Genomic DNA, 16373 nt, shown 5'->3' on the forward strand with positions numbered 1-16373 from the left:
CATCACCCGCCCTTCCCCTGGAAAGGCAGTCGGTGCTGGGCCTCTGCTCCGGGCACTCAGCACAGCCCTTCCTCCCCAGGACCAGCCTCTGGGCGCTGATAGTAAGAGCCCAGCCACTTTTTTCTCCTTTCTGGATGATCTTTCTGCAACCACTGCCCTGCCCTACACTGGCTAGAACCTGTGCCCATTCAGACCCTGCACTGTGTCCTCACAAGGATGAAGGTCAGGCCCCGGATGGCCCTTTACCCTTTTCTCCTGCCCCCACAAGCGTTCCACTTCTCCTGCACACACCTCCAGGCTCCTGCCCGCTGCGATGATCATCTTTGCCTTTCTTCACAAAGTGCTTGCTCACAGCTAGAATTCCCCCCTGGAGCTGGGCATCAGCCCCCCAAACAGATGTCTGCTCACACCTTTGGGTCTTCCTGAGGGACCAGCCATTGGTGCCCACCATCCCTCCAGAGAGAACCGGGCTGGTCAGTAAAGCAGGAGGCTGAGTCGTCAGGAGTGAGAGCTCTACCCTGGAAATGGTGACAAAAGGGCTGCAGGGGCTCCGGCAAGGGTGGAGGATTCACGGGGGTACCTCAGAGGGCGTCCTTCACACAGCATCCCAGTGACAGAGAGCTCATTACCTCCACTCATAATTCCACAGCTGGAGAATCTTCCAGGGCACATTTCAGCTCCTTCCTCTCTAAATGGTCACCGCCCCAGACCAGATCTCCGCACACATCCTGCATCGTCTCAGCCTGGACAACCTCCCACTTCAGTCACTGAGCTTTCTCCCCCTGGGCCCACAACAGTAAGCCCCGATACTCCGCCTCTTTCCCCACTGGCAGGGCTGCTTGGCGACCCAGCAGGATACAATAATTGAGGGACAGAGGGCTGAGGTGAAGCGAGGGCTGAGGTGAAGTGGCTGGCAAACAGGAACAACTGAATTTTGGCTACAAGCAAAAGCAAAGGAAGCACCAAGCAGGTTGCCACTAAAGCTGCTCCCCAAAAACTGCCTGCAGTGCCCCCTGCTGGCTGCATGCAGGTTTAATTCACTCCCTCGTTTCTTTCACAGGGGCTCCCCCCCAGGCAGCTGACCCCTGATGATTCTCATTAGAGGAGCACAGGGCTCAGTTGGGTCATCTTGTCCAGTGGTTCCCAAAGGTGTAAAATGATAGGTAGGGTTGCTGTGGAATATTGTGTATTTTGCCCAGTTGACAAAGGCCTCTGGGCTGAGGAGCCAGTGGTATAGCATACCACTTACATCCTGCTAAGCAAGCTGTGCACCCCAGCATGGGTACAGCCAGAGGAAAGGCCCAGAGGAAGGGCCTTCTTTTCATAATTCATTGTAGAGATGGCGTCTTTCTGTAATCTGTGCAAAAATGCCGTGTAGACCAGCAGCAGCCCAGGCTCAGAATGCTTCATTCAAAGAGAGGAATCTTATAAAACCAAGCTTCTTTAGCTAAAGGAGAGTTTAAAACCACCTAAAATATAGGAAAAGTGAGGCCCATGAAAGGGAGGGACTTACTCAAAGTCATGCAGTTAATACCAGGACTGAGCTTGGAGGCCAGATCCCTTCTCTCTCGAAGCGGTGTTCTCTGTACTACACTGAGCTGGCTTTCCTCCCAAAGCCTTTTGAGGCATCCCGGCTCCTCTGGTCCCCCCACTCCCAGTCCCATCAACATCTCCTGAAATCCAGCCACAGTCTTACTTTCCTAGCCAGCATCATGGCACCGTGTTGGCCCAACATGAGGGCTGGTGAGAATGCCGGCCCAGTCTGCACAATTGCCTACCAGTGCCCCACTCACGGGGATGAGGGCGGACATGCAGCAAGGCAGCGTGGCAGGGGACTAGAAGGATCCACTGGATGACATGGCGAAGTGTGACAGGGAGCTGTGCCTGGAGCACTGTGGGTCAGTGAAGCTGGTGGCTCAGCTATTGTGCAGCTGGGGCCTGCTTCGCAAGTGCAGTCCGCCGAGGCATCTGTGCCACACCGTAAGGCACGTGGGCAGCCACTGTGCCCATCTCCTGAGCCCCAGCCACATGGAACATCTGGTCATCAAAGAAGATGTGTGGGCGTATCTTCTCGAGCAGGGGGCCCTTGGGCGCTCCTGCAAGGAACAGGGCTTCATCTGTCTCCAGGCCCCAGCTGCGCAGGGTCTTGAGAGCCCGGGCCCCAGAACTGGCTGCACTGCGTGCCGTCACCAAGTAGGTGCGGATCGGGCACTCCAGCCGCAGGCCCTTGGAGTAGAATTTCTTCTGCAGCCTACCCAGGGCCTCCAGAAAGCCCTTTAAAGGTCCCTAAGAGAAGGCAAGGGAAGACTGTGAGCTCATCCCTCTCCCAAACATCTGCCCCTCTCCAGCTGGGCTCCTCCCTAAAGCATTCATGTCTTGATGTTTGGGTGGGAAAGCTTCTCAAGATCCCCAAATCTCTCAGTTCTGCTGTGCCTGCTCAGGCCTCTGTGCGCATCAGTGGGACTGCAGGTACCTGTGTTTGTCTGGGGGCCTGTACTGCTGTGATTGGGGATGTCTGTGTCAGAATAGCATATCAGGACAGCTGTTACTATGTATGTCCATCTGTGTGCCCCTTGGGTACATGGGTGTCTGTCCTATAGCTCAGTAAGTATGACCCTCTGTGCTCACCAGAAGGAGAATATTAAAAATATTTAGCAACCATGGTGCGGGCACCCTCCAGGCAGAATGGATTTCAGCTACAAACAACATGGACAGACAGACCATGTGTAACTGGCTCAGGGTGTCATGCTCTGGCTCTCAAGGGTCAGGGAAAGGATTTTCTCTCTGCAGTGCCGAGAACAATGAAGGTTGGTGAGGACAGTGAGTAAAGAACCAGAGGATGGTAAAGAAGAAAGCCACACAGCAGCTAGGAATAAGGGAAGGTGGGCTTCCAATCCTGGAGACTCCTCACCTGCTGGGTGACCGGAGCAAGCAGTGGTCTTCTGGGCTCTGCCTACCACTTAGTGGGAAAACTGTCCTGCCCTGATTCCCAAGGATTTCAGAGGGAATAAATGAGAATAGAAGTGAAATGAATATTCAAGGGCCACCACTGGAGCCTGCTGAGCTGTTGGAAAGAGGGACTCTGGGGTGATCTAGATTTTTGTTAAAGGCACAAATAGGACCTCCCAGGAGGGCTGGAGAATCCCAGTGGCTCCAACCCCAAGGAATTTCAACCAGGCTCTGGGGCATATTCTGCTCTCAGGGAGACTCCAGAGCAGTTTGATAGTGAGTGAGGGTCCCTGAGCCCCTTGCCAATGGATGGATGCAGGAGGTAGTTAGGGCTGGAGTGGCCCAAAGCAGAGGGGTGCTCCAGACCCCAGACCCAGCTGGATCTCCTGCCCCAGTGAGGGGCACCAGTCCAGCTTTTCCTTTTCTCTAGTGAGGGAAATGGGGACTTTTGGGGAGGAGGGGAGCCTACTTAGAGGGGCAGGGATTCTCAAAGAGGGGATGGGGGTTCCAGGAGAAGATGGTGGCTTCAGAGGGAGAGGGTGAGGCTTTCAGAGTGTGATGGGGATTTTAGAGAAGGGATGGGGAGACCTCAGAAAAGGATGGGGACTTCCAGGAGGGGATGGAGACCTCAGCTAGGAGTTGCAAAGGAGAGGTAGGAGCTTCAGAGAGGGGCTTAGAGAGAGGATGGGGGCTTCAAAGGGAGGGTGGGACTGCAGTGAGGGGGATAGGGGCTCAGTGAAGGGGTAGAAGCTCACTGAGGGGACCCAGGGCTCAGGTGAGAGGGATGAGGGCTGGAGGCTTGTTAAGGGGCCTGGTTGGATTCTGGCCAACCTCAGAGTTTGGTTCTGGGCTGGAGGTTCCAGCCAAGGGCAGGTTCTGAGGAGCCACCTTGCTCCACTCAGGGGTTCTGGGGAGTGTGTGGAGCACCTGGGCCAAGGGTTTGTTCTCATGGGCCTTCTCATGCTCGAAGAACCTGTCCAGCCCGTGGGCCTTGACAATGCGCTCCGACTCGTCCGAGAAGAGCACAGCATCCCCATCGAAGGCCACGCGCAGCTGACTCTGGGATACAGCCACGTCCCTGCTGGGGCTGAAGATGGTGGCAGCTGCGATCCCTGGGCAGAGAGAGGCGAACATTGTCTGCCTTTATCCTGGCAATCGGGGCCTCCTGACACCTGCCTCAGCTGCCTGGGGCCAGGAGAGGGCTAGTTCAGGTCATGCTTGCCTCACCTGCCTCACCTGCCTCACCGAGGATGCAGAGCAAGGTGAATGGGGGTAATATTCAGAATATTAAAAACCTGGCCAGCCTGGCCAGGCATGGCTCAGCGGTTGAGCCATAATCCAAGAGATTGAGATTCAATTCGCGGTCATGGCATATGCCCAGGGTTGCAGGCTTGATCCCCAGTGGGGGGCGTGCAGGAGGCAGCCAACCAATGACGACTCTCTCATCATTGATGTTTCTCTCTCTCTCTCTCTCTCTTCCTCTCTCTGAAATCAATAAAGATATATTTTTTAAAAAAACACAAAACCCTGCCCAATAAGGATGGATGGTGGCTTTTGCTCTGAGCAGAGGTCTGAGGGCCCTGGGCTAAGCCTGAGTTTCCTTTTAGTTGTTCCTTTGTGGGAAGGTCTAGGGGAGTCCCTGGGAACAGGGGGGCACTTGGAGGACTCAGGGCAGGAGCCATTTATCAATCAGTATGGAGGAATGTCAATACTTTAATATCTAGCAAGGTTATGCTGGTGTGGACCATCCGAATGTCAATCCTGGCTGGAAAGGAGAGTCCCCCAGGCCACTAATGTCCTTCCTGGAGTTCCTCACAGCTCCTGATACAGACCTGGGGGGGGCAGGAAGAAGCCCTGACCCTGGCTTGGCCTCTCTCTCTCATCCGAGTACTAACCAGGCCCAACCCTGCTTAGCTTCCAAGGTCAGACGAGATCAGGCGTGTTCAGGGTGGTATGGCCATAGACGGGCCTTACTCTCCTGCTGTTGAGTCCGGCAGGCCTCTCGCCTACTCTGAGCCAAGGTAAAATTGAAGATGTTTCAGCTCTGTCTGGGGCTGAGGTCCCAGGCTGCAGTCTGGGATGGAGTCAGTGTGGGAACCCTTAGTCTACTGCCACAGGGGCACCCAGGAATGCTCTACTCAGGGCAGCCTGGCCATTCAGGGGTCCTTGAAGCAACATGGGTGGCCATGAGAGGCAGCACTAATTACATGGGAGGTGGCACAGACTCTCGGCAACCCCGGGCTTCTCCAGAAGGTCAAGGGTGCCTGTCAGAAACCCAGGCTCCAGGCTAGAGCTACACTGGACAAGAGAGCTAGGGCTAGGAGGCAGGAGACCTGGTCAGCCAGTTCAGTCCATTTCCTATTCTTTTTTTTTTTTTAATATATCTTTATTGATTTCAGAGGGAGGAAAGGAGAGGGAGAGATAGAAACATCAATGATGAGAGAGTCACTGATCAAGCCCACAACACGGGCATGTGCCCTGACCGGGAATCGAACCCCAATCGCCTGGATCCTAGGTCAATGCTCAACCGCTGAGCCACGCCCGGCCGGGCTCTTTTTTTTTTTTTTTTTTTTTTTTAATCCTCACCCGAGAATATTTTTCCATTGATAGAAAGAGTGGGAGGGAGGGAGGGAGGGAGGGAGGAGGGGTAGAGAGAGAGAAACATCGATGTGAGAGAGACACAGAGATTGTTTGCCTCCCACACGCCCCCGACCCGGGCAGAGGATCGAGCCTGCAACTGAGGCACGTGCCAGAAATCAAACCCATGACCCTTTGGTCTGCAGGCTGATGTGCTAACCACTGAGCCAAACTGGCCGGGGCCATTCCCTATTCTTCATCTCTCCAAAGGTCGCTTCAGCCCTGCTCTTTGGGAACCTGAGAGCAGAGGGGCTGGGCTTAGGCAGGGCTCTGGGAGAGGCGAGCAGCGTCAACCCCACAGCAACTCTGTTAGCCTGAGGATATTACAAGTAGGACTAGGCCCTGGGCATCACGCCAGGCACCCTCTCAGCTCTGCCAATGATGGAGCCAAGATGAACCAGAACCACCCCACCTTGGGCAGGGCCTGCCCCCTGACTGCCCCCTGCTCTCTAGCCTGAGCTCAAATTGCAGACATATAGAGGTACACATGCAGGCCAGTGCCAAGGCCCCAACCAGAGGGTGTGACATCTGTGTAGGGAAATAGCTGCTGGCTCCTGGTTAAAGATAGCCTTCTAGAGGTCCAAGAGCTCAGAAGAGTGAGGCATCAGGGAGAGAGGCCAGGCTTCTAGGCAGGAGAGAGCATGAAGGAGAAAAGTGAATATACTGTTGGTTGATAAACCTGCCAGTAGTGCTTAGCCTGAAGAGCCTGTCAGCCTGTTTTCTTCCATATGCAATAGGAATACACACCCTGTCAAAGGGCCAAAGCTATGCCTACCACCCAAAACTGCCCCTTGAAAGAGACCCATGGGGGGAAATTCTCTTTGTCAGTGCTTGTAGCTGGGTCTCCTAACCTCACCTCGGCTCCTGGGATGCTGGCCATTTCCCAGGCCATACTCACTGCCCAGGCTTACCAGATACTTATCACTCTCCCCATTGACCCAGAGAGGGGTAAAGACTGCCCATGGTCACACAGGAATCAGAACTCCTACCTAGCTGGAGGATTCCTAGAAGGGAGTAAGTTTCTGGGCTGTAAGGAGGGTTTCCATGGAAACAGAAGCCTGGGTGACGGTGATTTGTAAAAGCATCCTTAACATGGTAGGGCAGGGGGTGGGAGAGTGGAATAGATGGGCAATAAGTGGAATAGGTGGGGCCTTGTTCTCAGAGTTTATAGGACAGGTCATAGGAATTAAGAAAGGTACGCCCCTTCCAGCTACCATGGCAACCCCTAGCACCTGCTCAGGGCTTTAGGACCAGGCCTCCCACCTCTGGGACCCCTTTGCCAGACTCCCCATAGTCTTCTTCCCTAGTTTGACTCACCTTCGTCAATGGCTTCTTGAACCTTTTCTGCGTCAGCTGACAGGTAGAGGTTGGTGTGATAGGCCTTGAGGTAGCAGATGGGGCTATTCCCACCTGTCATGCAGAACCTCTCGATGAACAGGTCTGGGGAGGAGGTAGAGAACACCCAGGTGATGCCCGGGCCAACCCTTAGCCTCAGACTGGTCCTTCTGTGTCCAATAGACACCCTCTTGGTTCTGAGGGGGCGGCAGTGGAGTGATTCTCAGTGATTTTAGGCCAGTGGTTCCCGTTTCTAAGCCCTTCCATCCTTCATCCATGAAATGAGGATGATCACATCTCTGGAGTGATTGCCTGGCTCACAGGAACATCCTCTTGTCAGGGAGTCATAGTACTATACAAGGTGGGTCCCCAGCCTTGAGTGGCCCTTTTGGCCATAGGGGGTTGGATAGGGGACAAACAGCTGACCCAAGCTGGGCCACCCAGATTCTCCGACAGCCTGGGCTGATAGTCACCTAGTACCCATGCCTGCACAGGTTGTAAAACATTTGCTGGTTGGTAAATGGCTGCTGCTCTGAGCACATTGAGTTAGCCCAGCACTACTGAAACCCTCAAGCAGGACAATCCACAATGAAGGGGTTATGCGGGAACAGCAGGGGTCCTTCTGGCCGGGCTCCAATCCTATAGGTGCTGTCTGTCCTCAGTACTCGGTGCCCACACCACAGGTGGTTAAATATTTTGAATATCATTCCTGCTCCCAGTAATTTGAAATTCGGATTAAAAAAATTGTCAACTAGACTCTCTTGGTTGCTTAAAACAAGGACTTGTAAACGTATGAATTTTGGCCATGTTCAGGAAAAACAGAGAAGCCTAGTTTGAGGAGGGAAGGAGACCAGGGAAAAAAGAACAAAGTAAAGAAACAGGCTTGCTGAGAGAAGCAGATGAGGGCTCACGTGGCGCAGAGAGAGAAAGAGCCCAGGAGAGATTCCAGTTCTTGGTTGCAGGCCTTTTAGGACCAATTTTCCTGTCCTGTGGTTCTAAGAGACACTCCTGTAACCTAATAAAAGATTCTTTTCAACATAAACGAGCTCTGGGGGGTCTATTACTTTCTATTAAGAATTTGAATGAAACCACAAACCCCCATTCACTCTGACGACAGCATGTTTCTCCCAGCAGCCTTGTGAGGCCTGTCAGCCCGATTGTAGCTAGAGAAACTGAGGCACAGGGGCAGCAAGTACCTTGCTGATCACATAGGGAGTGGGGCCTGTGCTGTGGTGTGCTGGAGCTGGTTCATACTGGCTTGTAAGAACCGAATGTTAAACACCCTGGGATTTTTTGAGCCAGTTAGATTTTCAACTGCTGGTAGCTTGAAATGTTACAAGCTACCAGCAGTTGAAAATGTTTACAACCTAAAAATGGCAATGTACAATTGTTTGTTGTTGTTATCGTTGTTGTTTCTTAAAGAGTCAGTTTACCAGCACACCGTTGGTTTTGGGGTTCTAGTTGGTATACCCTTACCCTGCAGGGGTGGGGCCCAATCCCCAGGTGTCTGGCAGGGGTATCCCATGGCCAGACCCCTCATGCTCACCATAGTGGTTGATGCTATTGATGAGACGGACACCCACTTGGGCGTGGTTGTTGGTTACAAGGACGATGTCAAAGATGTCCTCACTGTCTGGGTACAGCTCCCGAAGCCGCCTGTTCACAGCCTCCAGAGCCTGGATGGGAGAGGGGGGCCTCCAGCTCAGACCACCAGGGACTAATATTTGGAGTTGGTGGCCAGGGTTGGGGAGGACAGTGAGCTGGAATCCAATGGGGGGGAGGTCAGGGGCCAGGGGCTGGGGGAGGTCCGTGGACATGGGCTGTCTCCCCATCTCTGCCCTTGTCGATTGTTGCTCAGGGCTGCCTCACTGGCAGCGTGAGCGAAGGCTGAAATCCAGCCCGGGCTCCACTCACCAGGCTGGGTGGTCTGCTGGTGTGGGGCTGCATTAGTCCAGAGTATGGGGGGGCCTCTTCTTCCCACAGTGGCTCTGTCCCTAGCCAGCCACTCTCCTGTGGTGTAGCATCTTCCCAGAGGGCGCTTTCTCCTTACTCAAACGCCCGTGCAAGTGCTCGTTTCTAACCAAGGCACTGTTTGGCTAGCGGTGGGCTGCCGCTCACCTTCACGAAGGGGAAGGCGGGCCCGGGGCTGAACGGTTCGTTCTCGTGTTCCAGCTGGTAGCGCACATACTCCTCCACGCCCTGCTCCATGTAGATCCGCTGCTCCTCGTCCATGCGGAACAAGGCTCGGGAGGACACAGCGATGGTGACTGCGTTCTGAGGCTTGGGCTGCCGGGGTGCAGGAGAAGGGCCATCATCACACTCCCCTGAGGGGGGTCTCATGTGCCAGCCCCTCTGGGTCCTGGGGCAGAGAGAAGACCCAGGCCCAGCCTCTGCCCTTGGAGGCTTAGTCCTGGGCAGGGACAGGCCTAGGACAGGAACCCCTCTGTGAAGGACCCATCTGGGGACTGAGGGAGATGATGGCTCCCCACCAAGAAGCACTCTGGGATGGCAGGGACATGCCCTCGGGGAGTCTGCAATCTAGCCAGCCATCGGGACACAACAGAAAAATGAATACAGTGAATGGAGCGAGAGTATGACTGATGCTCAAGATGGTCTCCAGGTGGTTTCCATTAGAAAATAAAAGCTGCATACCCTTAGGAGGAAATGGTACCTTGAAATATGACAATTACATAAGAAAATTTATCTCCAGCCCACATCTTTCTCCAGCTCTAGACTCGTGTATCTAACTGTCCCAGTTGACTAACAGACACTCAAACTCAACATGCCCAAGGCTGAACTCCTGCCACAATCCACCCCTGAACCTGGACTCCTCCTTCCTTCGTCATCTCACTGCTCCGCATCACCACGCACTCGTCACCTAACCCAGAAGCCCGGCAGTCAACGCACGTCTTCCCTCTTCCTCAGCTCCCTTTCCCACCAATCAGTCACCAGCACCTGTCAGCTCCACTGGAATCCATCCACTTCTGTCTTCCCCACCATAGTCCAGTCCTTCAACATCTCTCATCTCCTCCAATCTGTCATCCACATTGTTGTCATGAGATTTTTCTCAAGCTGGATCTGATCACATGCCCCCTCCCCTTCACTGGTGTCCAGTCTTCTGACTCCAGTCAGTAGCCTTTAGTATGGAGTAGGAAGCTCTTCATGACAGACCCCTACCTCGGTCTCCACTCTCACGTTCCCGTGACCCTACTTTGCTCAAGCTGACCCTTCCATTCTTTCTCTGAGCCTTTGCACACGCTGTTCCCCTTCCTAATCTGCTCTTTCCCTGACTCTTTATCCAGCTAACTGCTACCCAACTTTTGGGTCTCAAACTACACGCCATCTCTAAGAAGCCTTCCTTCACTCCTAGTCATGGGGTTGCTACCTGTTCTATTTCCTTTTTCTTTCCTATTTCCTTTTTAGTAAAATCTAACACTAATGTATAATTGCTTATTTAATTATTTCTATTTCTATACAGAGTTCTAGAGAGGAAGTAGGAACCATGCCTAAGTTCTGAGGGAGGAGGAGCTATGACTACCTTGTTCACTTATTGTATCTCTAGTGCTTAGAACTGTACCTAGCACATAGTATGTGCTCAGTAAATTTTATTTTATTTTTTTAGATTAAGGATTTTAAAAAATTTTTATTTTTGTTTAAAATATTACAAATATCCCTTTTTCTCCCCAATAACCCATTCCACCCTGTCCCATCCCCCTCCCCAGTCCCTCCTTCCACCATTGTCCGTGTCCTTGGGTTGTGCATATATGCATATAAAGCTCAGTAAATTTTTAATGCCTCTGAACTTTTAAGTAATATATTTCAATGAGAAACAGTATTTGCCATGACAAATTTAACATGAACCAGAAACTTCAGTGTAATGCCCTAATTTGTTCAGATTGCTTGATACAGTAGATGCTTGGAGAATATTTTTTGGTTGATGCAAATTTGGTAAACATTTACTGGTTCTTTGTGCCAGGCACCTGAGCTCTGCCTAAGGGTGGTCTTGGTAGAGACTTGGCTCCTGTCCTCAGAGCTCACAGGCTGGTAGGGAAGAAAGTCACATAAACAGATGCAAAAGGGACTGAAATGAGGCACAGAAGGCAGGTGAAAGCAAGGTCTTGACTGGTTCAGAGGAAACTGTCATGGGAGAGGAGCAGGAGGGTGGAGGAAGACATGAAGAGGTGTGCACATCCACGGGCATCCATGGTGAGCAGAGCCCAGGGCCTGGGGGGGTGAGTACAGGTGAGCCGAGAAGAGTAGGAAGCTGCTAGATTGCAGAGGGCCTTCTCTCAGGGTCCCAGAGGGGCCCCAGAGCTCCTTCACCGCCTCCAGTAGACTGGAGCCAGGGGCATGCCATCACCCCAACAGCTGGGCCCTTTAAATCCCCGGGGAGGGTCAGGATGTGGCTTCCTGAGGGACTCGCAGACACCCAGAGTCTTTCTACATCTCTGAGACCTAAGGGTGATTCCCACTTTAGAGATGAGAGGCTCAAGTTGGGGACAAGACTCATAAAGGGACCTCGCATTCTGGTCGCTTGCTCCTGCTAGCCCCGCAGGTCACTCACTGGCCCCGCTGCTTCTCTGGAGTCAAGCCTGGGTTCCAATCAGTTGACAACATTGAGTGATTACCATGTGACAGGCACTGTGCTGGGGACATGGCAGGAAACAAGACAGGTGTGATCCCTGTCCCCATGGAGCTTATGACCTGTCCCCAAGGCAGAGATTCGTGCCATTCTTCAGAAGAGCACTGTCCAATAGAACATTCTGTGATGATAGAAATGACCGGAGCTGTCAGTGTGGCTACATGTGGCTACAGAATAACCTAAAACGTGCTTAGTGAGAGTGAGAAACTGAATTTTTAATTATATTTCATTTTAATCAATTTAAATTTAAGTAGCTATGACTGGTGCAAGTGGCTAGTGAGGCTTTAAGACCTCAGAGTAGAAATGGAAGACCAAAGAGCTCCCCAAGCTCTTGAGGTAGACCTCAGCATTTGACTTTTACTCCACCAAGGTGCTGCACATGTCCAGCAGGGCCAGACCAGGGCAGTGGCCGGACAGGTGCCTCTCCACTGGGGCTCAGCTCAAGCACTCTCCCAGTGTGTGGCCACTACCGTGTATCTGTGTGTCCTTGGGCTGGTTACTGCCCAAACCCCTCAGCAGCTGTGAGCCTTCAAGGAAAGAAGGTAAAGTTAAAAGACCTAGAGAAAAAGGAGGGAGGGATGGCTAGGGATGGTAAGGGTGGTGTTAAGGGAGTAGGGAGACGCACTCTCACAAACCCAGGAAGCCTGTTGGCCTTCGGGACAGGGGCTGAGTTTGTCCCACCCCCTGGGCTTACTGCCCTAGGGACGGAGCTCACCATCCCTTCAAGGACAGAGAATCTGCTGTCCTTCCAGTCCCTTTAGGCTGGTTCCCAAGCCGGCCACTCCAGCCCAGGCAGCCAGCCAAGGTCTCACTCCTTACCTTCTGTCCCACAGTCCCTGCCAGACTGCCATGTGTGGGTCCCCTCTGGCTGACCTGCCCAGGCCCTATCCCATCCCACCTTGGGCCGTTGCAAGAAAACTATCCCAGCTGCCTTGACTCCAGGAGTCTCCACTTCCTTCTTTTAAAGATGGGGAAATAGGCTCAGAGAGCGACAGAAAATGACCCTAGGTCACACAGCAAAGTCAAGGCAGAGCCAGGGTAAGATCCTGAGTCTCTGGCCTCTAGCTTGGCCTCTGTCCATACAACAGCCCCACCTCCTCATATGCCCCTCCTCAGTAACTCCCAGAAGACCCCAACTCCTCTTCAGCCACTTCCCTGGGACACTCCCCCCGCGCTCACACTGAGGATTCTAAGGGCAGGGCTCTCTACCCTCAGAATGGAGGTCCCAGGGGCAGGACCCTGCCTCCCGCTCAGCCTGCTGACACTGTACCAGTGCGGTAGAGTCTAAGGGCCTGGAGGGCATGAGCTGCTGCGGGAAATACGGATCCCAGCTGGAAGAGATGAGCCGGGGCCCGTCCGGGGTCCAGGTGGAGCTAAAGAAACAGGTGAAGGAGGTCGGCCAGAGCTGGGGAGGAACAAGCACCCAGAGACCCTCCTGGACCTAGCCGCAGAGGGAGGCCACCCTGTCATGTGTTGTCAGGTGAACCTGGGGACAGTTCCTCCAGAAATCAGAAAGAAGTCCAGATTTCAGACTGGGAACTAGGTCAGAAAGAGCCTTACCCTAGACCAGGAACTTGGCCTGAGAGCACTGCCTCCAGGGAACCAGGCTCCTGCCAGCTCTCCCTGCCTTCCACCTGGGCTTGGGGCCAGGCTGGTGTCCCCCTCTGGCGTGGGGGGTCGTAGTGGAGGGGTAATGGAGGGCAGCCCAGCCCCACCCAGCCTGTCTGAGGAGCTCTCATTTTAGGCAGATATGATTCTGCCTGTTGGGACCAAGAGAGGAACATGGCCAAAAGCTGTTATTTCTAGTAGGACTTAGAGGGAGAAGGGCTGCTGGAGGAGAGAGAAGCACATAGGTCTGCCTTGAGGAAGTCCTCTGACCCCACGAGGTGAGGGCCTCCTATGGGTCCCAGGGCTTAAATATCTCACTCAGGCTCCTGGGATTGAGAATAAACCCAGGCCAGGCCCTAATGGGGCCCATGAGGCCTACAGTCCCCAAAATAGCCTGTAGGAGGAGGGGCTGTGGCAGGAAGGAGTAGGGGCCAGGAAGCCACCAGGCACCTTGCCTCTCAGAAAACTGTGAGGGTCAGGGGCTGACAGAGGGGTCATGACTGACAGCTGGGCCTGAGTTCCCCGGTTCCTTGGTGCCTAGGGAGAAAATGAATTGGTGAGCTTCACTCACCACCCTAGTTCCCAGCGTCCACCCCCTTCTCTCCACCTCCAGGCCATGACAGCTTGCTCCTCAGGCAGGGACCAGCCTCCTCACTAGCCTGCCTGCTGCCAGACGCACCCTCTCCAATCTACCCACCACACTGCCCAGGGCAACCTTTCTAAAATGAAACTGGAACCAAGTTAATCCCTTGCTGAAAAACCCTGCATAGCTCCATAATGGTTCTCATGTTTTTTGAAAAAGTAGGTTGGTCTTTTATTCAAATGAACTCTTGGGGGAAACCCCAATATGTAAACCAAATATTATCATATCATATTGGCATAAATTCATTTTACAAACTCATATGCATTACATGTACATAAAGTATTTATTATAATACTTTATGTACCAACATAAAGTATTTATTATAATACTTTATGTACCAATGAAAACAACACAGTTGTGATGACAAATTTGGAAGTGGGAGTTAGGATGCCAGGGCAGACTTAAGCTTCATCATCTAGTCAATTTTTTCTGCAGTGGTTGGTTTTTGCACAGTATTGAGAAAACCCCAATTCGCACCAATAAGTGGTTGCAAATGTCTTGTTTTGTTTTAAACTACAAGCCTCAAGAGACTCAGCAATAAATTGTCAGCAATTTCAAGATACTCTTCCATTAAACAGATCGCAGAAAAGCTTCATTCTGAGGTTTGCTAAGAAAAATCAACCTGCCACATAAACTAATATGTCATGGTCTCCAAGGTGCTAAACATTCACATAACACATTTGAATGAGTTGAGTTTTATTATACTTTGTTATTGTTGTTGTTAATCATCACCCAAGGATATTTTTTCCATTGATTTTCAGAGAGAGTGGAAGGGGGGATGGGGAAGAGAGAGACAAACATCCATGTGAGAGAGACACATGGATTGGTTGCCTCCTGCATGTGCCTGGGGGTTGAACCTGCAACCCAGGTATGTGCCCTTGACCTGGGAAACAAACTGGTGACCGTTTGGTCCCTCAGAATCCACTGAGCCACATTGGCCAGGGCTATTATACATTTTTAATTGTTCAAAACATACTTTGAAGAAATAAAATTAATTGGATTCACATGTGTGCAGACTCCCTGAAGCATGGGGCTCCACAGAACCTAGTTTTAAAACCCCTAGCCTCACTGAATAAGGTCCTGGCTCCTTAACATGGCACTCAAGGCCCTCTATGGGCCTCTGCACTCCTCCAACTCTTCTCCCAAAGATCCTACACTCTCCCTCTCAGTTGCCATCTCCATGCATTTTGCCCATCCTGTTTCTCTCTGCACGGGGGGAAAAACACCTACTCAGGCTTCAAGATCAGTTCAAAGGCCACCTCTACAAAGCCTAACTTAGTGGGCAGTCACTCCTTCCCTCTGCTCCCACGGCACTTGCAGGGTCTCTGGCCTGAGCACTCACCACCTACAGTGTGAGCTCCTGATGCAGGGACTCAGCCTAACCCACCTCTCAGTCCCCGTCGCTGAGGGGCCCTGGCGGTGCTGCAGGATGCCTGCAGACGGGTGGGCTCCTGGGGTAGGGCCTTTGGAGGGAAGCAGCAAGACGCTTGAAGGTCTGGCTGGAGCTCTCTGGAGGATGCTCTGAGCCAACCTCTATTCTCAGTCCCCTCCGCAAGCCCTGAGGTCTGGGAAGTGGGCGTGAGCAAGTCCCAGGGCCGACCAGACCATCAGGAACTTGTTGGATGGGAAGAGGACCTCTCTCCTCTGCGTGAGTCCTGGGGGGCTGAGCCCCCCAAGGAGGTAGCGGGGATGCTAATGCCCACTGCGAGGGGAGCAGGGCGGGAGCTGGGGCGCGGAGCCCTGAGCGCACCCTGAGGACGCGGGGAGCACAGCTCCCCAGCCCAGGGTGCAAGGCCCTGAGCCAGACCCCAAACGCTTAGGCTCGAGTCCGAAGCCCGGTACCCAGATGGCAGAAACCGGGGCGCACAGCAAGGAGCCGGGTTTCCTGATCGGGTTCCTGGGGCCCGGGTGGCTTCCGCAGGCGGCCCCGACCGACAGGGACTGAGCGGCGGGCCCCGAGCAGGGCCCGGTGGCGGCATGGGGGAGGGGGACCCTGGCGCGGAACCCGAGCCCCGGGAAAAACACCGAGCAGAGCTCCCAAAATAAACCCGAGCCCTAGCCAACCGCCCGGAGCGTGCTGGTGCTGAGGAGCTGCGTCCCCTCCGGGAGGGGCGCCCCGGGTCCCTCTCCAGGGGGCCTCCGACCCCCGCCCCGGTGACCTTTCCCCTTCCCTCCCTCCACGCCCCTGCTCCGCGTTTACCGATTTGGGTTTCTTCTTGGGCGAGAGGTTGTCGCAGAAAGTCTTGGCTTCCTCCCAGCGCGGGGCCGCGGCGGTCTCGGCCCCCGGCCCGGGCTCGCGGGGCTCCCGGGGCTCCCGGGGCTCCCGGGGCTCTCCGGCTTCCATGCTCCGGCTGTGACCTGGCCGCGCCGCGGAGGGCGGCGGCGGGGACGCGGAGCTCGCGGGGCTGGGCTGCGGGAGCCGGCGCGGGCGCGTCCCGGGCGTGAGAAGGGGGCGGGCGGCGGCGGGGACTGTGGGCGTGCGAGCCCGCGGGAGGGCGGGGTGGGGGCGGGGGTGCCAAACTCGCCCTCCCGGTGGCCGGTGCGTTGCCGTCGTGTGAG

At 53.9% G+C, this 16373-nt stretch overlaps 1 protein-coding gene across 1 annotated transcript; it reads right to left on the reverse strand.

The window, feature by feature from the left end:
- Positions 1-1920: 1920 nt before the first annotated feature.
- Positions 1921-16158, reverse strand: NT5C1A (5'-nucleotidase, cytosolic IA). The gene is made up of 6 exons (XM_016220003.2): positions 16015-16158; positions 9040-9207; positions 8468-8597; positions 6904-7026; positions 3877-4061; positions 1921-2286 (listed from the first exon to the last, which is right to left on the reverse strand). Exons 1-6 carry the CDS (start codon positions 16156-16158, stop codon positions 1921-1923), a joined length of 1116 nt encoding a protein of 371 aa, XP_016075489.2.
- Between the last annotated feature and the right edge of the window lie 215 nt (positions 16159-16373).

The sequence above is a fragment of the Miniopterus natalensis genome, chromosome 9 (assembly GCF_054644295.1).
Source record: "Miniopterus natalensis isolate mMinNat1 chromosome 9, mMinNat1.hap1, whole genome shotgun sequence".
Lineage (NCBI taxonomy): Eukaryota > Metazoa > Chordata > Mammalia > Chiroptera > Miniopteridae > Miniopterus > Miniopterus natalensis.